We start from the raw sequence: 27,475 nt of genomic DNA, 5'->3' as shown, positions 1-27,475 counted from the left end.
CAAAAGTATTAGCAAGAATAAAAGTTAATGAGAACAAACTGACCCCTCAGCAAAATTCACGTCAGAGCCGGAACCTAGAATTTGGCAGAAGGGTTCTTTGTCTTCTGCACAGTCCCTTTCCCTGACCCCCATGTCTCTTTGTCCTACCTCTTCCCCCTCTGCCTGGTGCCCTTCCCACTCCCCACATCCTTTCTCAGCCCTGGCTCAGATCCCTGGGTCTCCCCATTTGGGCGGCCATGTCCCCACTCTGTCCTGTGCTCTGCCCTTGGCCACAATCTGTGCCATCATCCATGGGAAGTCACTTCCCCTCTTTGGACCGAGGCAGCTTCTCTCTAGAGTGAAGGCACTCAGGTCCTTTAGAAGGTTTCTCTCAGCTCTAGGATGTTATGAGTCTGTCTGTAGCTATGAGACCTGTGATTCCATCTTCACTTTTACCTTCCGCCCCCTGAGACGGGCCCTCTGGGCTCCATTCATTCTCGACGACGCCTGTGTGGCCAGCACTCCACACTTTGCTCTCCCTCTGTCCATTGACAGAAGGCCACCTTCTCCCCACTCCCACCTCCAACCACAAAACCCTCTATGCTTAGAGGCTGTTCTCAGGTGACCCCTTCTTTTATCCGATGACATTTCCACCCATCTCTTTTCCTCTAAACCAACGTGACACTTCATTACTGTCTCTACTGTGAAACAGACGTTCTGTCTTGCTTATGTTAGACTTGTCTTATGCCCCAGAGTAGACTGTAAGCTTCTTGAAGACTATGTCTCTCTCCTCTCTCTACGTATCTCCTCCCAAACCAGCAGTTCCTTCAAGGCAGTAAGCACTGAGGGAGTATTTGTTGAATTGATTTCATTTAATTCAGTTTTTAACTGAATCAAGCAAAGGATGTCACAAGCTTGCTTTTATAACTAAAGAAAGCACAGTCGTGCAGCTGTCGACAGTTTCTAGGGCTTGCAGGGAATACACAGGGAGAATCCTCAGAAGCCAGCTGACTGCTGCTCAAACCAGGTGCAAGTTGGGAAAAATTCTATAGTGAATGAGGAAAATAAAATGCACAGTGCAAAAGAATACCAACATTCTTGCAAATGAATCTTAAAGTATTATTTTTACAAAGAAAACAAGGATTATTTCTGTTCCCTTGTTGACTAGTTTGTACGTTCTTCCTACAGATACTTTCAGAAAAAAGACCTATTGTTTGTTTTTCTCCATGCTGACACAGTATCCATTGTTTATAACTGTAATCGTAGCACACATAGTTGAAAATGTGGGATTGGGGACAAGCTGTATTTCCCCCTCTGGTTCTTTAGACAGTGAATACTGTGTTCTTTATCTCTTATCACAGCTCTTTTGTCAAACGTTGAATGATTATTTTCCCCAGACAAATTTGTAGTTTGTTATCAACCATAAAACTGTCTTTATTGCCTTGTTTTTAAACATTTAAACTTTGGGATGTATGTCTCAAGATGAGCGTGAATTAAGGTGCTTATTTCATTTTAAATACATCTTTATTACGGTGTATAAAGCTGGATTTCTCCAGCATGTATGGCTTAGATGAAGCTATATTTAGATTTGATGAAAATGTATTTTATTTTAGTATGTGTTTGTACCTTTTTAGGAAAGTGGGTATGCCTGAAGTTTCCCAGGTTAGGTGTGCTGGGACCATTCGTCAAGAGGTAGACAGGTGCAAACATCTGTAACTTTCTGCAGCAGGTGGCTGTCATTAGATTTCCTGCTACAAAAAGGATCTGAACACCCTTCTTCACTCCTGGGATCTGCATTTTTCCAAATGCCCAAGACTTCTTCCTATTCTGTAATTCACAAACCTGATCCCAAACACTGGGAGAAAGAAAAAACCCTTTTTTTCACATAATAAATAGGAGCTCTTTGTTTTTCCTAGTTTAAAAATTTACAGTGTTGCTTGATATGACATTGGAAGGCTTTAATTCAAATGAATATTTATAACAGAGAAATAAAATATATTTCCAGCACATTTGGCATGTAACTTTGGGGCAATGTTAAAATATTCATTTTTTAAGTTGGTGGTAGAGTCTACAAAAAGTCTTAATGTGCCACTTTATATTTTTATGAATATCAAATTATAGCACATATTATGCTGCTCTAACCGTTTCCACAAGGCTTCACTTAGATTGAGGGGATAACATATGACTGTCAGTCTTTCAAACGCCTAGAGGAAAATGCTCCCGTTTTGTTCTCAATTTGTTTTCAAGTGCTGATTTAAACTTTTGAGACACTGTGAGCAGTCAAGGTCGGATTAGTACTTTTACCTTTTTCAACTTGGATTGCTCTAAATTCTCATACAAAGTATGGAAAACTATTAGCAAGGCAGTTCTCCCCAGGAATTCTGAGACAGACAATGTTTAGAAATCTAGATATTGTGTCTGAAACGTGCAAAGTAAAGTTGTCCCTGAGAACCAGAAGGAAAACTCCAAAGAGAGACATGGAGATGTGGGCTTGCAGCTGAGGAATTCCAGTTTTTTACCTTGTATTATTTAATTTGATGACTTTTCCTCAAAGATAATTGTTTAATTTTTCATAGTCATTGAAAGTTAAAAATTGTACCAGCGCATCATATTTTGAAAGCATTCCTGCAGTATTTCAAGTTACAACGTATTTTAAATGTGCGTATTCGAAATATGTTCGGAAAAATCAGAGACTTCCTCGAATCCACATTGGATTAGCAGACTGTTTCTTAATACTAGTCAGATTGGACAACTAATAAGGGCACCTGCGGTGGGGAGTCTGCCTCCAACTTCACTTTCCCTTAAGATGTCAGATTTCTCTTCTTTCTATAGAGAGAGATTCCAAGGCTGGTGTCCATGGTGGGCTGCGTTTTCACTTTTGGTGTCCCGAACTTGGTTTCTTAGTATCTAGCTCTGTCTCCCTCTCGTATTCCCTCCCTCCCTTCATATCTTTGTCTTTATTTCAGTCTTTCTTTCCCACAGCAGGGCTCCCCAGGGACTGCCGGGCACCTCCAGGCTGGCGGTTCTCTGGTTTGGGGGTGCTCACGGCCACAGGCTGCCTGACCTCCATGCGGTCCTTGCTGCCGGGTGTGCTTTGACCTGGATGGAGCGCAGCCCAAGTTTTCACAATGTTTGGTTGTCATAGAGGCACACCTGTACCGAAGAGGCTGGCGTTTTTTTTTAGGCCATGGTTGCTTCACTCATCCAAACAGCCTATTTGTAAAGACATCATTGTCCAAGTATCCTGGAGTTACTAAAATTAGCCATGGAAATTAAGATGAACATGCCTACTTGGGAACTAGGCTGACTATTCAGAATCAAGCACGCTCGGCCCCACTTTTAGTCTCCTTGTTCCTTGTTCTGCTTCTCTCCTCTCTTTTTACCTCCTTCATCCTTCCCTCCTCCCTCTGGACCTACTCTTCACTGTCATCGATGCACATGGTAGGCATTGGGGATATTCCACGTGTTCCTCCTCTAAATTAATGTCTGCAGGCTGCTGAACCGTGTCCCCTCCGTGAACCTTCTCTCCTGAGACTGGTCCTCTCCAACACAAGTCCTGATTTGGAGTTGACCTCCAGAGAGAGTCCGCTCCTACTGCCCCTCAGCCCTCACTGTGTCCAAAACGAGGCAACGTTTCAAAGGTAATGATCAAAGCACAATAAAGACAGTATTTAGGGATACGTTGGTCCTCTCGACCCTACACAGATGACTGACTGACATTTGATTGTTTTCATATTTCCCTATACTCAACTACAAATTGTGTTAGCTAATCGTTGCTTTCCTTTTTAATTCCTTAAGTTTCAACCTAATCTTGAAGCCATTCAATACAAAGAGAGCGCAGCTAAAAGAAAATTTTAACCGCACACACCACTCTATCCACGTTTCTGAGACTGTGTCTTGAGTTTGGTTGTACTTACATTGTAAATCTGACCATGAAATCTATTTAGACATGTGACCAATGAAAAGCATTGAACGGCCCTCCTCTTCCCTTCTTTCCCACGTGTCCTTCCTACACGGTCTTTTCAGTGCCTCATAACTTCCTTCTTCTGGTGCACAAAATAGTTCCCCCTATTTCCCAGAAATACACTTTAGAGACTTTTTTATGGTAAACAAAAATAATAAGGGATTCCTTATTATCACACCAGTGCTACATGTAGCCTCGACAGCTGAGGAGAATTATTTTAAGAAAAACGTTGCTATTAAACACTCTGAGGCCTGTGCTCCCTTCCCTCTGTTCCACTCTTCCATTTGTTGCCATTTCAAACTTTTTATGCTTCTTTAAATGATAGAGACAGACAGATGGATAGATGATAGATAGATAGATAGATAGATAGATAGATAGATAGATAGATAGATAGATGGATAGGTGATAGGCAGATGTATAGATAGGCAGACCGATATTCAGACAGATGGATAGACAGATGGAAAGATGGTTTGGCAAATGGATAAGTAATAGAAAATATAAATGGGAAAGATGAAGAAGGGAGAAAACCGAGGTAGAAAAACGTAGGTTGAATTTGTCGTTATTTTACTGAACTTTAAAAAACTTGAACCTAAAATCGCCAGCATAGTTTCCTTTCCACCAGAAAAAAGAAATGCATATCTAATTAGTTGGCATTTAATCTTTTTCACAGTTAGAAATTTTCCCTTCAAATACAATTATAACTGCTTTTCCGTTAGTGGTAATCAATTCTCATCTATGTGAACATTTTTGGTGCTTTCAACTGTACAAATCTATTTTGAAATCATCTTTGGCTATAAAGGAGAAAAAAATACCATCTGTAAATGCTTTTGTCTGAAGGTGTATCATCAAAGTAGAGTTCCATTCACCTCTGTCCTCATGAAATTGGTGGCTATTTTCTATTCTTATTTTAAATTTTCTCTCTTTATCTCCCATTTTAAGGGAACAATTCAGAGCAAGGGCTGTCTTATCTTTCAAAGGAACATAGAAGTAGCCACATCCAAATGAAATAAACAAGCATAGCTCTCCAGTTCTTTTGAGATATACAAATGAAGAAATGCAAAGTCGTGGTGTCACATAAAGCACTTTGAAACTTACAACACGCAGCATAAGGATGTAAGACTTTATTATTGTTGAGAGGAAGAGGTTTCTAGATGCAGATTTTCTGTACCACTGTCTCCTTTTCCATGCTAATATGTGCTAATATCTTGAGGGAAATTGGAATTAATGGAAAAACTTTTATCCAGTAACATACCTGCCTTATTGAAACACCCATTTGAATCTGGTTTTTTAAAGTAGTACATGATTTTTAGAGGACTGGGATGGGGAGGGTGGGGGGGAATCGAGGGAGGGAGGGCATACAGGGATATGTGTATAAATACAGATGATTGACCTTGATGTACCTCAAAAACTGGTACAAGAGTGTAAAGCAATTATATTCCAATAAAAAAAAAATAAAGTAGTACATGATTTAACCAAATGAGAGGAATTATTTATTCATGAAAACCATTTTTAGATTTTTAGTATAATTCACACTACCTGTTTTGATTGTGAAAATGTTATTTTGCTAATATAGTGAGTCAAGATAGCTCAGTAAGTTAGAAAATAGTATCTTCAGAGTTAGGTAATTCATTAATCATTCTTCAAAACACAGTATCAAATGCCTAGATGGTAATAAAAAAAATAAATCATACACCATCTTCATAGTGCTTAGCACGCACCAGGCGCTTGCTGTAAGCTCCCTTCCTCTTTTTGCGTGTGTTTACATGATTTATCGCATAATTCTCACAGTTCTATGAAGTGGATGGCATTGTTGTCCTCACTTGACAAATGACAAAAGTAAGGAACAGAGGTGTTAAGTAACTTGTCCAAGCTCACACAGTGGGAATTGGAGCCAGGATGCACATCGAGGCAGTCTAGCACCAGAGTCCAAGTTCCTAATCATTTTACTGCAGGAATGTGTGTGCCTTGCTCACTAGTGAAATCCCAGCATCTGCCACCCTGTCTGGCAGTAAAAGGGCTTAATAATCCAGTGTCAGAGGAATAAATAAATCCACACCAGTAATGTTAAACGCACTCGGTTCTGAGCGCTTAAAGAATAAGAGTGATGAGATGTTTCCTGCCCTCAACTAAATTGCAGTCTGGTCCTGAAAGTTGAAGCCAGCCATTCTAATTCACCGTCCTCATACCTGCAACTGGAGCAAGGGCTCCAAAGCCGCGTACTGCTAAGTGAAAAGCAGCATTGTGTTTCCATTCCTTCACAGCTCCTAACAAACCTGTAAGGGAGATGAGGTGGAGACAGGCATTGAGAGATGAATGATCTAGGTCACACAGAGAGAAAGTGGCAGGTCTAAGGTTCAGGCCCAAGCAGTGTAGCTCAAAAGGCCTCACCTTGAACTGTCAAGCTTGGGACCAATCTGGCACTTAATACCACCTTGGAGAAGAGGAGTAAACGAGTGGGGAGGACAGGGGTGGGGGGTAGTAAAAACACATGGCCAGATTGAAACGGCACTGCTGAAGGATACAGGAGGTGCCGTTCTCGTCCCCTGAACTCCTCCCAGAACTTATGTCCTCTTTGGCCCCCGAGCTGATCATCGTTCCGTGTGATTCTTCAGCTTGTTGTGTGACATGTACAGTGACACACAGAGATCTACAGGTACATCTTTCTACACATACACAGCTAGGGATACCTATGGATTAGAGGTAATATAGATATATCACTGTATTCCTGTATATAGTCATGTTTATACATTTCTGATGTTATTAAGTGGCATCATAGTATGTACATCTTTCAGAGAGACTTGCCTAAGGACACAAAACATTTGGCCATTAAAGAAGAGAAAATGACAGTGTTCGTGTCTTAATATTAAAATGTTATCAGAGATTTTGATGCCTAGAAGAAATTTGTTTTGATAAGGACTAAGAACTAGAGGACTGTCCTGCTCATCTTCATCTGTTTCCAGTTCTGAGTCTACACATAGTTTTTATTTTTAAAACATGGGGAAAAATGAGACAATTACTTTTTTTCTAATATGGAAAAGGAAACGTCCTAGGCCTGCTAGTTCCCTGGAGCCTCTGGCCTCACCTGAAGAGGGAGTTTCTCTCGCAGAGCAAAACCAGACATTGGGGCAGAGGCACCGGCTCAGGATGAGACACCCAGGACTCGCACACGCACCTGTCCCCATGTCCACGTGGTGTGCGGTCCCGTGATCTCTAACATTTACTTGACCTCACTCTAAGGCAAATAGCATTAACCTTGGACTTTAAACACCAAGGGTATGAACGTGGGCACGTGTCACATACTTCCAAGTTCACGCATACTTTCCGAACAACACACAGCCATGAGTAGGAGAGGGAAAAGGATTGCATTTCATGAGCGGCATTCCAGATGTATTGATAGAACTGCAGCTAGAGTCTTTTTTCTAATCAAGGTCAAATTTTAACCTTTTAATGCTCCGAGTGAGGACACCTGGTAATAAAACGCATAAACCGATGGCTACTAAAAAGCTCCGTGGTTTTGACATTCTTTTATGATCCTTTCTTAGGGTGGCCAACTGTCCCAGTCTGCTCGGGACTGAGAGGTTTCCCAGGACACAGGCCTTGCACGGCTAAACCAGGGATGGATGGTCACCCTGTTCTTACACGTCATTGCCCTGGGACGCCCTGCTTTCCCTGCTCTCCTGGCAACCTGACATAGGGAAACTGGCCCACTCCCAGCTCCCAGGAGCCAGGGTGCGGGCTGGACCAGCAGAACGTGGGCCCTGCCTCTCAGCGGCTTCCTGTCCCCTGGGTTCTCGTTGGACATTTCTAACCCTTCTGTGAGCAGGCTTTCCTATGTTCTGTAGAGGATGAGTTCCATAAATGATATTTACTATTTCTTATCTTATAATTTGTAAATAATTATAAGGAAAGTTAGAGAGAAATGTATGGGAAGATACTTTTAAAGTAGCATTAAGAAAAAAATACTTTAATAAAATTAGTGAAAACTTTTAATTTACAAAAAGGGTTTTTCACAAACTCATTTTCTACTTCATTAGATTACATGTATTCTATTAATGCTTAAGAGTACATATAAATTTTAAAACGAACCAGGAAATCTAAACTATCAATAGTTTCACAACGGGGTCTTTCTTAGTTCTGTGTCCTGCAGACATTCGTTTCTGTCCCAATCTCTTTTAGAACCGGAACCGTAGCAGATAGAGTGGAACAGACCCCCCCTGCGCCCCTGGTTGGGAGCCTCGTAAGGGTCTGGCTGCGTAGGGAGCCTCTCCTCTTGACCGTCAGGCCTGGGGTGGCATCAGGACCCTCAGCCCCGTAGCTCCTTTCTTCTCCCCCTCCTTCCCCACTTCAGCTCAACAAACACTCCCTGCTGGCTCCAGGTCCGTGGGGAGACAGAGAGGACCAAGCGAAGGCCTCACCCTCAGCGGGTGGCGCAGTGCACCCTAAGTGCCTGAGCTTGCGGGTCCCAGTCGCCAGCCTCAGCCCCATCACGTCACCTGTGCAGCCTGGAATCAGCTAGTCTAACCGTTCTGTTTTCACATTTGTAAGATGGGATGTTAACCTACCTCGAGAGGTCTCTGCAAGTGTCAGATGTCTGCAAAGGCCCCTGTGAATCCAAATCATATTACAAATGTTAGTCGATATTTCTACTCCTTTATATGAAGGCGGCTCTGGTTCAATGCGGGAGGGCAAGCCAGAATCCCTGGAGCTCGGAGGTACCTAGGAGTCCTAACTGGGGGGCTTCCCAGAGGCGTGATTAGAGCTGGACTTTGCGGGACAGGAGGAATTAGAGTAGCCAGCAGAGGGGGAGGCGTTTCAGGCGGAGGGCACGAACCTCGTGAGCAGATGGGATTTCAGCAGGCCTGCGGAAAGACTCCGGGAGGCAGCTGGACAGGTGGGCCTGTGGCTCAGCAGACAGGTGTGTGAGAGGGAGGCGGTGAGGGGAGCTGTCCCCACCAACACCCGCGCCGGGGCCGGGGTGGGCAGGTGAGACGCGCAGAGAGCAAAGAAGCGGGAGGCAAGAGCTCTGTGTGCCTGCTGCTTGATAGTTAGAAATAAGTCGTCACTAGGAGTAAAAGTTGTCTGTGTGAATGGGAGCCTCACGCAGTGAGGGATCTGAGCCCCTCTCCTGTCCCCGTGCTATGCCATTTCTGTCTTTTACTGCTCTTAAAAAATTATATAAATGTATATGTGTATATACGTACATGTATATTATAGATTCAGAGTTTCATTCCGATGTTTTCCCACATTCTGCCAGCAGTAATAGAACAAGTTACATAAATTACCACCAACTGTCAAATTTTCAGAATTCCCCACGCTCAGAGTTCAAAGAGAAGTAGTTGTAATGATGGTTTTCATACTGAAATGAGCAAGAGTAAGCTGAGCTGACCTGGAGAGGCTTCTGCAATTGCAGCAATTCATACCAAAAAAATGAAATACAAATATGCAGTTTTGCCTGAATCTCATGAATAATTGAGAAAAAGCCAGATTATCTGGGCCTCGGGAAGTACTTTTGTCCGTGGTTGTGAATAAAGAATCCTGAAGGAGTGGCTAGGAGGCCAGGATTCCAAACCCACCAGCGAGAATTCAGTCCACGGGCACCTTTTCATCTCTAGTCTGTTTGATGGGCTGTGCAGTGAAATCTCCACAAGGAAGAGTTAGGGGAGCCACACAGTCTTGGGGTACCCTCGGGAGTAAGCACCTTCTATACCTGTTTGCCACGACTGACGGCCCCGGAGCAGGTCATTGTCTCCCTCTGCTCCTCCCACCTGCCCACCCGCGATTGTCACTCGCTCAAAGCCAGTTGACTTAAACAATTTGAGATGAAGGAAACACCCTGTCTGTGGATCAAACGCATCTTTTCTGAAGATTTATTGTGATGAGGAAAGGAACTCTGTTAGCCTCAGGTCTGTGGTTGATGCTTTTCCTGCTTCAATTCATTAGCTCCCATGATAACTGTTTCAGTGTCCACGCACTTCCAGGGCCTAAAGGAAAAGTTAGTTCCGCTCCTTCTGAATCTGTAGGACAATGGTGGCAGACTCTGGGCTTACTCACATATAATACATGTGCCACCAACTCATCAGAAAGGGCCGCAGGCAGTGTACCCACACTCTTGTGGTCCTGGAGCTTCATAAGACTAAGCATTTTGAAAATAAAATGAAGAGAAGTTACCTGTCAATTAGGCACTGAATGTAAGAGTTCTTCCTCGTTAAAGCAGGTCGCTGCAAGTGACTGGGCGCACAGCTTCTGCAGTACATACCAGTCATTTTCTAAGATGCAGTTGTTGGCAGCATTTCTTAGCTTAGTGAGGTTTTAATTCGTCCCTGTAAGGTGAAAACAGACTGCATGCGCAAATAATTAAAAACAAGTGTCCACGTTTATGATAAATAGTGATTTCTAAGAAAAATGATGATTAAGTTTTAAAGGAACTAAAATTATGCAGTGATATCTGATTTGAATTCTGTGATAGCTTTGGGAGTTTCCCATCCCTAAAGGGTAGTTTCTCTTTTGTGGTTTCATTCACAGGCACTCGGGAGCACAGGCAATAACTGTGTTTGCACGTGTTTGTAAAAAGTTGTGCGATAGGATTGTGAATACTAGGTTGGCCTCCAGATAATTCTCCTCTAGAAGTATTCATATATTTTAATAGGTAACCGATAGATTGTTGGGTTTCAGGTTCTTTTGTTATAAATTCCGACCCACCTTTGTGTTATCGGAGTATTTCTCCAGGATTATACATATCAATACAAAAACTCTCACCATTTCCCCTCGGATTAATGCTTTTCTGCATGTGCGTGTTTTTGTATGTATAGGTGAAAATGTTGACAGAGATGAAATACCCCATCTGTGTACTACATCCCCTTTTCTTCTTCCTTACCCCCACCAATCACGTGTGGGACACGAGGAACTTGGGGCCGTCCGTAACACACAAAACACCTAGAAACTAGGAGATACGGAACCAGGTAATAGGAAGGTCCTACAGCCAAAAGCTATGGCAGGCTGTCAGAAGCTAAAAAAGGAGGACAGTATAAAAGATTATAAACATGCTGCAGAGGAGGAGAGGGAAAAGGGACAGAGGCATCTAGAAAGAGGAGGGAAATGTAAGGAAAACGCAGTTATTATGCATTTTCAGCTTACTGGTTCTATGTTGAATGTTTCTCCAGGATTTTATATTTTTCTTTCATAATTTGTAGATATTTGCCAATGTATCAATGTTCTGACTGTTTTTTAACAAAAAGCTTTATAGAAAGTGAAAAATTTATTTAAATGAAAAAAAAATTTTTACCAACATAAGAACACACACTTCCTATAATCTACTGTCCAAACAGTATTTATCTCCTACTAAGAAAGCAGGCTTTCCTTTTTTAAAAGTATTCTGTGCTCTCATCCTTTTATTTATAATTTAGAATATGGTTAATCTCTCAAGCGAAATGGAAATAATGACCACTGCCTATTGTCTTTGCCAAATGAAACAGGTGATGCCCAGGGTTTCAAAATAATCTGAAAACAACAAATGTTCAATGAGCAAAGAAATAAATATGTAAAACCTAAAATCTGCAACATGTGAATAAACCTCAAGAAATACTAAAATCAGTTGCCATTCTGGAAGAAAATCCTTTGTTCACATTTTTGCTCATTGTATATCTGGCAGTTCCACTGAACTCAACTCCCTTCTGTTTACATATCAAAACAGTAACATAGAAGCCCAGTTACATATTTGTTCTTCTTTTCTGACTCCCCACTACCTAATGCATAAATGGTAGCCTGATCCATTCTTACATTAGATTAAAATGCATGCAATTAATTTTTCTATAAAATTAAAATATAAAACTGTCAGGATCCATAACTGTGTCTTTACAAAAGGTGGGAGAATCTAGTGTCCATAATCTTCTTTTTGCAACAAGATTATGAATCGCTGTTCACAAATATTCAGTGCAATAGAATACCAAGTGAGACTTGACTGTCTTAGAAAAGGCAAGCTCTCAATCTGTGGATACCATATGGATGTCGCTGAGAAGGAGTTGGGACTTGGGCTGCAAAGCTGTCAGGCGTTGGAAAGCATATGGAAGTGGCCTGTTTGGGGGCACAGACTGTCGGCGGTGCTTCCTTTCCTCTTCACAGTTGTCTAACATATTGCCACTGTCTACATGAGCATAACTTAATAGCCAATTTGAATTCCATTGTAGTTAAACTGGTTTTATCCTGTTAGTAAGCTAGTTTATATCACATAATTTAGTCCAAAGTTTATTTCTGCTTAATTTACTAAATAAAGCAAATACTCTAAAGAATTGGGAAAAAAAGCTATTTCTGAGCTTTATTTTTCTTTCATAGTCTTTTCTTTTCCTAAGATGTAATATAATCCATTCCATCAAGACAGGAAGAAGGTGATTTGGTGAAAGTGGTCATTTCTCACAGAATATAAATTAAAAAAAGAAAACAGCAGAGATCAAATTGACACTAAATGTTTCTTTTTAAAATGAATGTTAGAGAGACAAATATCATATGATATCATTTATATGTGGAATCTAAAAAATGATACAAATGAAATTATTTACAAAACAGAAACAGACTCACAGACTTAGAAAACAAACTTATGGTTACCAAAGGGGAGAGGTTGGGGGAAGGATAAATCAGGAGTTTGGGGTTAACGTATGCACACACATGTATGTAGAATAGGTAATCAACAAAGACCCTACTGTATAGCGTAGGAACTCTACTCAGGACTCTGTAATAACCTATATGGGATAAGAATCTGAAAAAGAATAGATATATGTATATGTATAACTAAATTACTTTGCTGTGTACCTGAAACTAACCCAACACTGTAAACCAACTACACTGCAGTATAAAATAAAAATTTAAAAATATAAAAATTAAACTGTTGGAAAACCAAAAATGAATAAATTTTTAAAATTATGTTTGTATAAAAATAAGATAAAATAAATTTAGTTTCAAAAAGTAAAAATAAATAAATAAAAAGAATGTTCAATTTATTAAAAATTAGAATCTTCTCTATATTAACTAATAAGTTGTATCAAAAAACAAACAAATCATACATTTTATTTAGCTAGTTTTGGCATGTTGTGGGCTTTAAGCTGCTTGGATTTCACCTTTTTGATATAGATTCCTAGGATTTTAGTGCAATGACTCCCAAAAAGAATACTAAAATATTACTTACAATCCAAAAATATATGTATCCTCTTTGTGTGGAATAAAATGTGAACTAATTTGGAGAAAGGGACAGTTCTAGACATGTATTTCATTAATATAAATGTCCACCTCAAACTGTGTGAAGTAGCATCTCTTAGAATTGATATTACAATGCTGGTAGGAGAAAAAGAAAAAAAAAATCATCTTTCTATTAAAAATACTGGTCTAATGTTAGATTGGTAAGCAGAAAATCACCTTAGCTAGTGTGAGAGGATATTTTTCTCCTAATTTATTACAATTTTCCTCTTTCATACTAGACTTCCTTTAAAAGAAAATGTAATAGGAGTGGCTAGGCAAGCTGTATTTGAGAGCAGCTACAAATAGAAGCACAAGTCAGAGTAATCTATAGCCTAGCACTCAAATTCATTTACTAAATAAGGTTGTGAGCAATATTAGGCACATTTTTCTGACACCTTTCCCTGTTGACAAGGTGTTGGGTGAATTTAGTAAAGGAAGTACACAGAGAACTATTGTTAGCATTTATCAGCAAATGTGATGAGTGGCCCTGAAAAAGAGCATCTTATCATCCAGATTTCTCAGTAGCCTTAATAAAGAGCGGTTGGAGTAGATCTAAACAGTATTAATGTGACAACCACCTCACTGTGGATGTGGAACTTTGAGAGGAACCAGAAGATGGATTTTGGTGGGTAAGGTTGAAAGTAGTTGTAAGTTGATCTAGCATTTTGTATTTCGTTAATCAATGCCTAAATCTATAAAAACAACAACAACAACAACAAACTACAGTGAGTGGTTGGGTATAAAGTAGAGGTTGAATGGTACAAACAACAAATAATTGTTAATATTGATAGGTTATGGTACAGGGATTATCTAATTTCACAGATGAGGCTAGCACAAAATGAGACAACTACTACATAATGTTTATTCTAAAGGAATATTATGACTTTACTGAGTTTTTTAATTTCCTTCATATTGATTTTTTTCCTTATGTGTGAAATAAACATGCATAAACCTAGTTAATACTTGAACAAGGTTCCGATGCATTCAAACTATAATTTGATATGAATCATATGACATAAAGGAAATATCATATTTTAAATTAACAACTGAATATTGCGGCTATTTCATATGTCTGAAATACGCAAACATGTACCTTCACATTTGTTATTTTTCTTGAAAAAGCCACTGTGACTCAGCAGTAAATCAAGTCTAAGACAGTCTGTTAATATCAACACTCCATTCCACAGCCAGTAAGTACAGTCCTTGAGCCAAGCCACCCAACATTCTCTAAGAAGATCAGATGGTTTCCACTGGGGGACCTGTTCTCAGCCAGATGCTCTGTTAATGTAACTGTTGGCAGTGTCTCCACAGTGAAATGTGCCATGAGAGTCATAGCTTATTCCTCCACATTTTAGAAAAATACCATTAAAGGTAAACAGAGCAGTCCAATGAGTAAACAGACAATTATAATGAGACTGTTAAGGGAGGCCAGCATAATGAATTAATTGGCTGCTCTTAGTGGATGTTATCTGGGCCCCATACATATTTCTTTTCAAATGTTTATAGAAGAACTATTGAAGAAGTTTAGATATTTTTCTATCAAAGTCGCATCCATTCTGTAATGTGCAAAATTCTAGAATGTAATATAATGCCAAGTACCCAGTGATCTACAGTAACTTTTGAACATGAGGACAAAAAATGTCCATTGGAGAGTCCTCATTAAAAATATCTCCACCAAAGAAAAGGGAACTCTCCTGCACTGTTGGTGGGAATGTAAGTTAGTACAGCCACTATGGAAAACAATTTGGAGGTTCCTTAAAAAACTACAAATAGAACTACCATACGACCCAGTAATCCCACTACTGGGCATATACCCAAAGAAAACCTTAATCCAAAAAGAAACATGTGCCATAATGTTCATTGCAGCACTATTTACAATAGCCAGGACATGGAAGCCACCTAAATGCCCATCAATAGATGAATGGATAAAGAAGATGTGGCACATATATACAATGGAATATTACTCAGCTATAAAAAGGAATGAAATGGAGCTATATGTAATGAGGTGGATAGACCCAGAGACTGTCATACAGAGTGAAGTAAGCCAGAAAGAGAAAAACAGATACCGTATGCTAACTCATATATATGGAATCTAAAAAAAAAAGGAATGATACTGATGAACCCAGTGACAGGGCAAGAATAAAGATGCAGATGTAGAGAATGGACTTGAGGACACGGGGTGGGGGGTGGGGTGGGCGAAGGGGAAGCTGGGAGGAAGTGAGAGAGTAGCATAGACATATTTACACTACCAACTGTAAAATAGATAGCTAGTGGGAAGTTGCTGTATAACAAAGGGAGGTCAACTCAATGATGGGTGATGCCTTAGAGGGCCAGGACAGGGAGAGTAGGAGGGAGTCGCAGGAGGGAGGGGATATGGGGATATATATCTAAATACAGCTGATTCACTTTGGTGTACCTCAAAAGTTGGTACAAGAGTGTAAAGCAATTATATTTCAATAAAGAGCTTTAAAAAAAAAAAAATCTCCACCAAGAATAAAGCAGAGACCACCAGGGCCCTATGCGTGGCCTTGGAAGGTCTGGCCCCCAGCTGAGTGCATCCATTTCTGAAGGTGAGGGCAGTAAACTCTAAGCATTAGCTCCCCCGTCTGCATCACATGGATGTAATCTGCCGCAGAGGTATGTTGAGGGGATTAACTTGGTTAATGCATATTAAAGCAGCCTTTAAATGACTGGATTCAAGCTAGGAGTAGACTCTCAATGAAATATGTACGAGTATCTGTTCCCTTTACTTATGCTGAGTATAAAATAGCATCCGTTCATGGCACACCCAGTTTGGGGTACCAGGGGCAAAACCCTGAATTTTTAAAAAGGCGTTTCCTCCTTAGAATAGTGCCAAACACAGAACATATTAAATAAGAAGCAGCAAGCTGTTTAAGTCAGTGAACCACGTTTGGGGGGAAAAGAAGGCGTTTCATTTCAGGAGTCCAAATGCTGACCCAGTCACATCTGACTGCTATACCCTATTTAATCAGATTGTAAACAGCCCTAAAGCTGCCTACAATGTAACAATATATTCCTTCAAGTAACATGGCCTTAATAACAGTCTTTATTACTTCACTGAAGCTTTATTTGATGATACTATTTTTTCTCTTAGGCTTGCCTGATAGGTTCTAACAGGAGAACTTTCTCTCTTTAAAAAAATCCTTTTGGCTCTTAACAGTGTCATTATGACAGCAACACTTAAAGCTGACCTTTTGTGACAGAGTCAGAAGTTCTTCTCCAGGAAATGTGGTGATTCTTTAGTGCTTATGTGCAAATTGTGCAACCACCTCACCTCTTGCAGGATCATTTCGTAAACCTGTGTACTATTCTATCCTTGGTTTAATGAAAACATTAATGCTTGGTTTCAGTAATGTTTTCCACATAGTAGAGTCCATTTTATAGCTTAAATGAATAGACACCTGAGGTCACTCTAAATAATTGTTATTGCAGCACTATTTACAATAGCCAGGACATGAAAGCCACCTAAATGCCCATCAATAGATGAATGGATAAAGAAGATGTGGCACATATACACAATGGAATATTACTCAGCCATAAAAGGAATGAAATTGAACTATATGTAATGAGGTGGATAGACCCAGAGACTGTCATACAGAGCAAAGTAAGCCAGAAAGAGAAAAACAAATACCGGATGCTAACTCATATATATGGAATCTAAAAAAAATGGTACAGGTGAACCCAGTAACAGGGCAAGAATAAAGATGCAGATGTAGAGAATGGACTTGAGGACACGGGGCTGAGGGACGAGGGGCGAAGGGGAAGCTGGGACAAAGTGAGAGAGTAGCATAGACATAGATACACTACCAACTGTAAAATAGTTAGTGGGAAGTTGCTGTATAACAAAGGGAGGTCAACTCGATGATGGGTGATGCTTTAGAGGGCCAGGACAGGGAGGGTGGAGGGGAGTCGCGGGAGGGAGGAGATATGGGGATATATGTCTAAATACAGCTGATTCACTTTGGTGTACCTCAAAAGCTGGTACAAGAGTGTAAAGCAATTATATTCCAATAAAGAGCTTAAAAATAATAATAATAATAATAATTGTTTTAAAACTTACCATGATGATCAAAATGTTTTTCCTTATCCTATCTACCAGTAACACAGAAATGTAAGGCTTACATACGCAGACTTACATACATTCTCTTTTTTTCATGAGAATTTAGACCTTTACCATATTTGATTGAGTATTTTTATAACAAATCCAGGCATCATGTCTCTATAATGGAACTAAAATAAAAGACTTTGAACAGGAACAAACTTGCCATGGTTTTCAGTACAGTATTTAAATCCGTTGCACATAAAATAACTCCTGAAAACATTTTGCTTACTGTGGCTATTACAATAAAAGGTGGTTTCCTAGTTCCTTCCCACCTCAAAACGGTTGAGCCTCCTGCTTTTGCAGTCCTCTCAAGCTTGGCTGGGAACTAGGGAAATAAGCAAACAGGAAATGCAGGATGAGAGAGTATTTCCTCTTCCAAGGATGCAGTCCAGGCTGCGAGGTAAGGCCCAGCAGAGTCAGCATTCACGGGCACTGGGAGGAGCCATGGTCCAGAGGGAGGGCTCAGAGCCTGAGAAGAGTGGGCAGACCATCCACATGGCGGGAAGCAAGGCCAGTGGCCCTAAGAAGGAGACTGGAACAGAGTGCAAGAAGGGCATCTGTGCCAAAGCGGTCATGGGGTGCAGGGCAGGGGTGGCCGTGGACACTGGTCACATGCAGGGATAGGTCAGATAAGCCAATATAAAAAGGACGATGCGAGCAGAGGGAGCTACGGAAGTGGAAAGATGGCCAATTAGAATGTAATATGTACCATTGGGTTAGATTCAGAGATACTGGTGTGAACTCAGACTTTTCAATGTGCATAAAGACAGATGCAGAAATAGATGTGGTTGTAGCTATGTGTGAGCGTACCTGTAGTGCTGTCCCCTGAGAAGCCTGGGAGCAGTGACACCCCGAAAGCAATGAGCACAACTAGTACCTGGATTTGGGGTTTTAAATACCATTCTCCCCCAGGAGGAAGTAATGCTTCTTGGAGTAATGGCTGATCCCAGGACTAAGGCAGGGAAAGTACAAGCTGAGCAGTGAAGAGAGCTAAGTGAGGAAGAAAGCGGGGAGGGGGAGAGGACGGAGAGTGGAAGAAAGAGAGGGAGGAAGGGAAGGAGGGAGAAAGAAAGAGAAAAAAAGCTTAAGAATGGAACATGTGCAAGGGACCCAGACACCTGCCTGAAAGGTCCCCACTTGCCAACCTAGGAACAAACAGATGTGTCGGCATAAATAATGGCAGTAAGCTGAAGTACAGCCCAATGAAAAAAATTAGGAATTAATGCATCTATGCTAATCTACATAAATACCTGAATAAATTTGACAAGGAACTGTATATTTACATAATCTCACAGAATCTCCCCACAAAATACCATCAGCTGCAAAGGGAAGAAGAGTGACTTTACCATGGAGATGCTTGGCAGGCACTACCTTAATCAAAGTTAACATGACCAATAAGGGGACAAATCAAAGTCACATGCCACCTGATAGAAGGCAGTGTGATAGCCTTGCCAGCATGCAAAGTCTGAATCTAATCATTAGGAAATATTAGACAAACCCAAATTGAGAAGCATTTTACAAAATAGCTGGTCTGTAATCTTTATAAATGTCAAGGGCATGAAAGTCAAGGAAAGCTGAAGAACTGTTCCAGGCTGAAGGAAAATAAGGAGACATCACGTTCAAATACAACACATGACTCTGGACTGGATCATCTCTTATAAAGAATGTCATCGGGACAACTGGAAACATTTGAATGAAGTTGAGGATTAGATGGTATTAACGTATCAGTGTCGTTTCCTGATTTCAGGACTTTATTGTGGTTAACGTATCAGTGTCGTTTCCTGATTTCAGGACTTTATTGTGGTATGTAGAAGAATGTTCTTATTTAGGAACATACACTAAAATATTTGGGGGTATTTCTTTCGTGGTGAGTGGGATTGAGTATCTCTTCATATGATTACTGTCCACGGGTATTTATTTTCTTATAGAGTCCCTATTTACACTTTTTTGCTCCTTTTTAAAAACTGTTTTGGTTGTCTCTTATTGAGAGGTGTGAGCTTTTTGTAAATTAAGGAAATTAGCCCTTTGTCAGTTATATGCATTGCAAATATCTGCACTTCCAATTTATAGATAAATTCACTCATCCTTTCTTCTGGAAAAGTAAGGGAGTTTGCTTAATTTTGTTTTTACATTTTAAATCTTTGTTCTACTTGGAATGTATGTGGGTGTAAACAAAGAGACTAAGACCCAGCTGTGTGTTTTTTTCAAATGGTAAGTCAATTCGCCCAACATTGTATAAAAAATAGCCTCTCTTTTCTTCACCTTCAAAACACAACCTTTATCACAATCTATAATTTCCCACCCTATTTGGATCTAATATTGGACTCAGTTCTTTTCTTAACTGTTACCTCTTGAGAACCAAACTTTTTTTATTATCAAATCTTAATAATATGTTTAATAGAGCACTATCCTCTCTTTCCTCTGTTCAATACAGTACGACTCATCACATCCAGTCCTTGAAATGTGGCTTGTGTGACTGGGAGTGAAATTTTTAATTTTTGTATTTTAATTAATTTATATTTCCAAAAGTCACATGTGACTAGTGGCTATCATATTGGACAGCCAGGTTTCAATATCTTGTGAGGCTAGTCCCTAATCACTAACCTTCTTTCCAGAATTTGCTAGGCTATTCTCACATGTTTATTTTTCCTTATTTTTTTCTTCTCATAAGAAAACTAGATTTTTCTGGTTGCCCAGAAAAAGTCACATTAAATTTATAGGACATTTCAAGTAGAATTGCTATACATAGAATATCATGTCATCAAGCCTTCCTTTTAAGTCCTTCAGTAGAGTTTTAAAGTTTTCTTTATATAATTTTTAAGTTCTCACTTAAGTTATTCCTAGGTGTTGTCTCTTATTTTGTCTGGTTGTTTTGTTTTGCTCTGTTTCATTTGTTTTGCTATTGTAAATGGCTTGCTTCCTTCCATTTCTTTTACTGTATTTTCTCATTGATAATTATTTATACACAGTACACTTGTGTGTATATTTGTAATCTGTTGGAATTATCTTATTTTTAATAGTTTTGGGGTGATTTGCTTTGTATTATCTGGGTATTAATCATAAAATCTGCAAAGGATAGCGATAACTCTTCCAATATTTATACTTTTTATTTATTTCTCTCATTTAACATCATTGGCTACTATTTCAATAACAGTTTTAAACAGTTGTAGCAGTGGTCAACATCCTTGTCTTGTTTCAGATTTTTAATAGGAATATTTTTAGTGTTATATCTTTAAGCTGAGTGGTGGCTTAAGAAAGAAACCATCAATTCCTACCTTACCTACAGTTTTTAACATCAGACATGGATGCCGATGTTTTCCAAAATGCCTCTTTTGGAATCTCCTATATAATTTATATTATTCCCCTCCTTTAAACTTTAATATACCAGTATAAATTAATTTAACCCATTTATAATTTTTTTATTGTTCCACCCATACATTCAGGAAATAAGTGCCACTTATTTGAGGTATTTTTCTTTCAATGTACTGCTAAAGCTCTTTAATAATTACTTTAAGATTTTGTAATATTTTGAATAATTATCTAATTTAGAGCTATTTCTATCAAGCTTTGATATCAGTGGTATGCTATCATCATTTAACAAAAGGATTGTGGAGGCTTCTTTCTATTAATAGAGTTTAAACAGGATGAAGTAGGGAAATAACTGTTCCATGGAGAATTGAATTAACTTCTAAAGCCACCTGGGTATGGCGTATTTTAAAGGTAACTTATTAATAGCTTTAATAACTTTAGTCATTGTTATTAGTCTGTTTTCTGTCTCTTCTGGGGTCTATTTCAGTAGATTCCATTTCCTTTACTAGGTAGACATCAATGACATTAACTTAGAGCTGAATTCAGAAAAAAGAATGTTTAAGGGAAATGTGATGATTTCAGTTTTAGGTGTGTTGAGTGGATGATGCTTATGGGACATCAATGTGGAAACAGCCACTAAGCAAGTAGAATTCATGTCTTAGGGATATTTATGAGAGATATGGGCTGGAAAGATAGCCACCTGCATGGCCGTGTTGGTTTATGAGATCACCCATGGAAAACAAAGAAATGAAGAGAAAATTCTCATTGAGGGAACCCTGGAGACCCCAACATTTAACTGGGTAGGAGAGAGCTGGCTCTTATAGACAGTGCATGGAGCCAGTTTTCTTACCATTTGCACTAAAGAAACAGAACACTGGAGACGATGTGGAACTCAGCCTTGGGAGCAGCAAGAGAGTATCTCTTCCCCAGTGGGTGAGAGAATACAGGAGAGAAAGAGCTGGTAACTCAGGGACTTCATATTATCAAGGAAACTGAAGGAGAAGACCTTAGACCAAAACCTGATGGAAGCTGGGGCAGCAAGAACCACATGACCATCAGAGTCACGAGACTGCCATCAAGAAAAAAGGGGAAGAAAATGAAGAGGAACAAAAGCTCAAGGCAGGATTTTTAGAGAAATATTTATAAATGCTTGGAAACACTGTAATTAATGTAGAGCTGAGCTAGATGAGAAGTATTGATATAAAAAGAAATCTAAAATGCAAATTAGAGCTTGATGGTTTAAGAAAATCAAAGTTGAGTCTGACTGCTTCAGAGATTCCTCCACAAACACCAACTACCCACCATCCACACTCCCCAACACATATGCGCGCTTGTGCACACAAACACACACACACAGTGATACTTTATAATAATGTGAAACTCAGGACTGGCACCGTTACTGTATTTCTCCCCATCTCCAGTCCAATTTAGTTTAATCAATTTTACTCAGGATACCATCTTCCAAGAACAAAACCACCTATTATTTACGGTTCTGCTGTTACAAACCAGCACTACAAGTTTACAATATTCAATCTACTTGCTTTCGGCTTTCCTGGGTTAATTAAATCCTTCAGCAATGCATTTGAAGGCAATGATCATTTCTCTTTGCTGCACCTACAGAATTTGTTTCCCTGTGAGGGGCTTTGAAATACCCACTAGCATTCCACTAACACAACTGTGCAAACGAACCTTCCCAATTTCATTCAGAACGTACATTAAGCCCTAAAAGGACTGGGCTCAGGGCACAAGTGTGAGGGGACAGCTGCAGGGCTTGGTGGTGGAGGCTGAGGTTGCTGAGTGAGGTCGAACATTCCCTGCAGAAGTTATAGGGGTGCAGCCCTGTGGTTCTAGGGATAATGCCAGAAAGGGTAAAACAAGCTCCCAGCTCCACACGGCAGCTCAGACTTAGGAAGTCCACCCACCCACAGCAGGGGGCCAGCCCAAAAACTGTAGGAAGCAGGAGTGGGAGGGTGTGGGCTGATCTCGGTGGATATCAGAGTCCATACAAGGAGGGAGAAGCAGGGAGTAGCCCAATCATAGACCAACACTACACCAATTCCATAACCATACAGCTCAAGTAAGCAACAAGCTTTCTACACATCCCTGGGGAATTCATATTTGCACTCTCTTAGGTAACTGTTTCATTCCTCATTCTCTGCTAAGCAATGAGCTTCCGATTTTCCTGAGAAAACAGAAGCATCACGAGAACTACCGCACCTTCTCACCAAAAATATATATATACTGTATATCAGCTTACCTACACCTGTACCCATCTATCCTGCTTCCCTTCCTCTTACCGCTGACACAGTGCTCTGTGCACAGTTATCTAAAGCCAGCCCCACAAGTTGTGCTGCAACCCATGCTCTCTTACCTACCCAAAAGTTTTATTTCTGATTCTTTCTACTGCATCTGTCATGTTTTAAAAATTCCTGGGACTTCCCTGGTGGAGCAGTGGTTAAGAGTCCACCTGCCAATGCAGGGGACATGGATTCGAGCCCTGGTCGGGGAAGATCCCACATGCCACAGAGCAACTAAGCCCGTGCACCACAACTACTGAGCCTGTGCTCTAGAGCCTGTGAGCCACAACTACTGAGCCCACATGCCACAACTACTGAAACCTGTGTCCCTAGAGCCCGTGCTCCACAACAAAAGAAGCCACCACAATGAGAAACCCCCACTCACCGCAACTAGAGAAAAGCCCGTGCGCAGCAATGAAGACCCAATGCAGCCAATAAACAAAATAAATTTAAAAAAATTCCTTGTTCCTCCCACATTCTTTAATGTTTTTCACACCATTTCTGTTTTTCTCTTCAACAAAACTCCTCACAGTGGTGCCCACACTCTCTGTACTCACCTCCCCAGCACCTGACCCCATCCCTCCACAGCCCACTCAATTCCCCTTTAGCCCCTTTGCCACACTAAGATACATCTTGTCCAGTCCCTGAGAGCCTCCGTCTTGCCAAAACGTCAGCTCCTGTCCTCAGCTCACTCAAACGTTCAGCAACTAACAGGTCCGCTCACCCTGATGCAACCTTCTTGGATTCAGGGACTAGAGGCTCCCAGTGTCCTTCCCAGCTCACTGGTCACTCCCCCCACACTCTGTGCTGGCTCCTCGTGCCCGTGCAGGCCACAGGGCTCCGGACTCGGGCCATGTCTCTTCCAGCTACACCTCGAAACAACTGCGCCTGTGGGGGTCACTTGGCCATGTCTGGAGACACTTTTGTCACAACTGGAGGACATGCTGTAGGCATCTCTTGTGCCAAGGGTAGGGAAACTGCTGTAAACATCCGATGAGGCACAGGGCAGCCCTCCACAACAGAGACTTATGGACACGAAATGTCAATAGTGCCTGTTCTGTTGAGGAGCGCTGTTCTAGTACATGGTTTTAAATCATTTTACGTACATAGAGATGACTGAATCCAGGATTTATATGTTCAGGGATTTCCCTGTCTGCACCACCATGGCAGGGGGCATGGGTTCAATCTCTGGTCGAGAAACTAAGATCATGCGTGCCACACGTGGTGAAACAAACAAACAAAAAAGATAAATAATAAAAGACTCATACGTTCAGCCCTAACCACCCTTCCAATTTGTATGAACATCTATCCACTCATTACATGCATTTGGATATCTAAATAGGGGACACAAAAGTAACCTTCAACACACAACTCTTTATTTCTCCTCCCAAATCCACTCTTCTTTGGTCATTTCCATCTAAGTCATAATAATAATAGTTAAAATGTACTGAGTATTTACCAAATGCCAGATACCGCCCTAAGGGCTTATCTGGATTATTTGATTTAAACCTCACATCATCCCTAAGAAGTAAGGTTCATTTTATCCCCATTTTTGAGAAAGGCAAATTTAGGCTTAGAGACGGGCACCACCAATCCTGTGACTGAGTGTGCTGCCGGGGGCAGGAGATGGACTCTCTGCCGATAAGAAGAATGTGTGAACAAAAGTTTTGCACTGAAAAAAACTTCAATAAGCACAATTTTTTGCAAGCTCACAAATATTGAAAAGGGGTAGAATTGACAGCAATCCTAAAATTGCTAAGGCATTTTGTCCAGTCTGTCCTAGAAAGAATTAAATTTGAGCCACTAAGAATGTAGGCTCTGCAAAAACGGATATTGACATCGAATAAATAAGGAAACACTTAATGTTAACATTTATAAATTACTAGGTCCAGACTGCATGCATCCTAAGCAATTAAGAGAATGGACTATAACACTTTAAATGTTACTTTTGAAAAATCACATAGAGTTGAAGTAATATCAGCATGCCATAAAGTTAGCAATTAGTGAACTCAAAAAGGAAAAATAAATGAAACTGTAATATTATTAGGATAATTTGACTTAATGTAAATACATCTTGCCTTAAATAATTACCAATTAACTTTTACTAAAAAATTTAGTAGGTATGGTACGTGCATATCATACATAAGAGGATAGAAGTAAAATAAAAGATTATTAAGAATAAATTAAAATATTAAGAATAAAAATGAATTCTATTGAGAAAGCAGTTGCTGAGTGCCCACTCCAGATAGTGTTCTGGGCACAACATGGACCAAGGAGAAAGTCCAGGAGGAATGAAACAGAGTCCCTACCCTCAAGAAGCTTGCAGTCTGGTGAGGGAGGTAGATCACTCCAACTGTAAAGCGTAAGGAAAAAGTCAGTCCTATAAGGAAGGAAGTCTAAATAAAGGGCTGTAGGAGGACTTAATTTGGGAAGAAAGAAAGGGAGAAGACCATCAGGAGAAGCTTGGGGAGGGGAGTTTTCATCCTTTACACCAACTTCACTTTAAACAGCAAACTGGATTAAAGATTATGATAAACCACGTAAGATTTCAGGCTAATTTGCTTGCGACATACAAAAAAACCCAACTTCCTGCTGTTCTAATGAGTTAGAAATTGAAGATGCACCAAATATTCATAAAATGAGGCTAACAAGAGGACTATGAGCCATTACTAATAATGTCCCTCATGGGCAAGCTGGGCACTCAGCCCACCATTGTCATAGGACGTCCCTGGGCTATGTTGGCAATAGAAGAAACAGTTCTATAGTGACCGAAACTGCAATGCTTTAATACGCAGGTCTTCAAAAACATTGACTTTTACACCCGGACCGTCATGTGCGTTTGCAAGAAGACTGGCCAAGATGGGTGAGCCAGCTGGTGCCAGAGCAATGAACCGCCCATCCCGCAGGAAAGACTAACCCAGAACTTAGTTCCTCCCATCAGAATGACACAACCAGCCAGAGACTATAAGAATACAAAGCAAGGCAGATACAGCTAAGCTAATAAGATATATTCAAATTGGAGCAACTAATTTCGGTGTAGAAAAATAGCACACTAATGTTTTTTTAATTAACATTGAGGTTCATAAGGAGAGGCTGTGACTGTGGAAAAACGCAGTGAAGATCAAAATGAGCATGAGTACAAAATTCAGAAACGTAACCAAAAGGAATGCTTTTAAATATATATATAGTGCTTCCCTGTGGGTGCAGTGGGTAAGAATCCACCTGCCAATTCAGGGGACATGGGTTCAATACCTGGTCTGGGAGGATCCCACATGCCGCAGGGCAACTAAGCCTGTGGGCCACAACTACTGAAGCCCGTGCACCACAACTACTGAGCCTGCACTCTAGAGCCCATGAGCCACAACTACTGAAGCCCGTGAGCCACAACTACTGAAGCCCATGAGCCACAACTACTGAAGCCCGTGAGCCACAACTACTGAAGCCTAGAGCCTGTGCTCTGCAAGAGAAGCCACCGCAATGAGAAGCCTGCGCACCACAATGAAGAGTAGCCCCTGTTCTCTACAACTACAGAAACCCCGCACACAGCAATGAACACCCAATGCAGCCAAAACTAACTAAATATAAATTTAAAAAATTATATATATATATATATATATATATATATATATATATATATACACACAAATAGAATTGGTTACTGTTTCTAGTGTGGAAATGATGTTTTTCAAGCTACCACTAATGGTTTTGACATAAGCCAGTGTCCACCCCAGAACTTGACTAGCTCTCCAAGCAATGAATTCTTCAAGTGAGAGCTAGCAGAACTTGTAGAATCAAAGTGTGGACTGAGTGCCTGATCCCAGAGGATGACTGTTTTTACTGAAGTATAATTGATTTACCATGTTGTGTACAGCAAAGTGATTTAGTTTTGTGTATATATATATACACACACATATATATTCATATTACATATATGAATATAGTTCCCTGTGCTATACAGGAGGATCTTTTTGTTTATCTCTTTTATATTTAGTAGTTTGCATCTGCTAATCCCAAACTCCTAATTTACCCCTCCCCCAACCCTTCTCCCCTTAGGTAAACATAAGTTTGTTTTCTATCTCTGTGAGTCTGTTTCTGTTTTGTAAATACGTTCATTTGTATCATATTTTACATTCTACATATAAGTGATATCATATGATATTTGTCTTTCTCTGTCTGACTTACTTCACTTAGTATGATAATCTCTAGGTCCATTCACGTTGCTGCAAATGACAATATTTCTTTCTTTTTTGTGGCTGAGTAATATTCCATTGTATATATGTACTACATCTTCTTTATCCACTCATCTGCTGATGGACTCTTAGGTTGCTTCCATGTCTTGGCTATTATAAATAGTGCTGCTATGAATATTGAGGTGCCTGTATCTTTTCAAATTAGAGTTTTCATCTTCTAAGGATATGTGCCCAAGAGTGGGATTGCTGGGTCACATGGCAACTCGATTTTTAGTTTTTAAAGGAATCTCCATACTGTTTTCCATGGTGGCTGCACCAATGTACATTCCCACCCACAGTGTTAGAGGGTTGCCTTTTCTCCACACCCCCTCCAGCATTTGTTATTTAT

General features: G+C 40.3%; 1 protein-coding gene across 2 annotated transcripts in view; it reads left to right on the top strand.

Annotated features, from left to right (window-relative positions):
* The window catches only part of PACRG (parkin coregulated), a 487,647-nt gene that overhangs the window by 373,419 nt on the left and 86,753 nt on the right, over positions 1-27,475 (top strand). Inside the window, exons 6-7 of one of the 2 annotated variants that reach the window (XM_057739447.1) lie at positions 6,873-6,902; positions 7,672-7,687. The exons of the other annotated variant lie outside the window; for it this stretch is intronic. Coding sequence (XP_057595430.1) covers positions 6,873-6,902; positions 7,672-7,687 — 46 coding nt within the window. The remainder of the gene's footprint in view (positions 1-6,872; positions 6,903-7,671; positions 7,688-27,475) is intronic. 2 annotated transcript variants of the gene reach the window in all.

The sequence above is a fragment of the Hippopotamus amphibius genome, chromosome 6, assembly GCF_030028045.1.
Source record: "Hippopotamus amphibius kiboko isolate mHipAmp2 chromosome 6, mHipAmp2.hap2, whole genome shotgun sequence".
NCBI classification, from domain to species: Eukaryota; Metazoa; Chordata; class Mammalia; order Artiodactyla; family Hippopotamidae; genus Hippopotamus; species Hippopotamus amphibius.
This window is presented reverse-complemented; position numbering and strand designations above follow the sequence as displayed.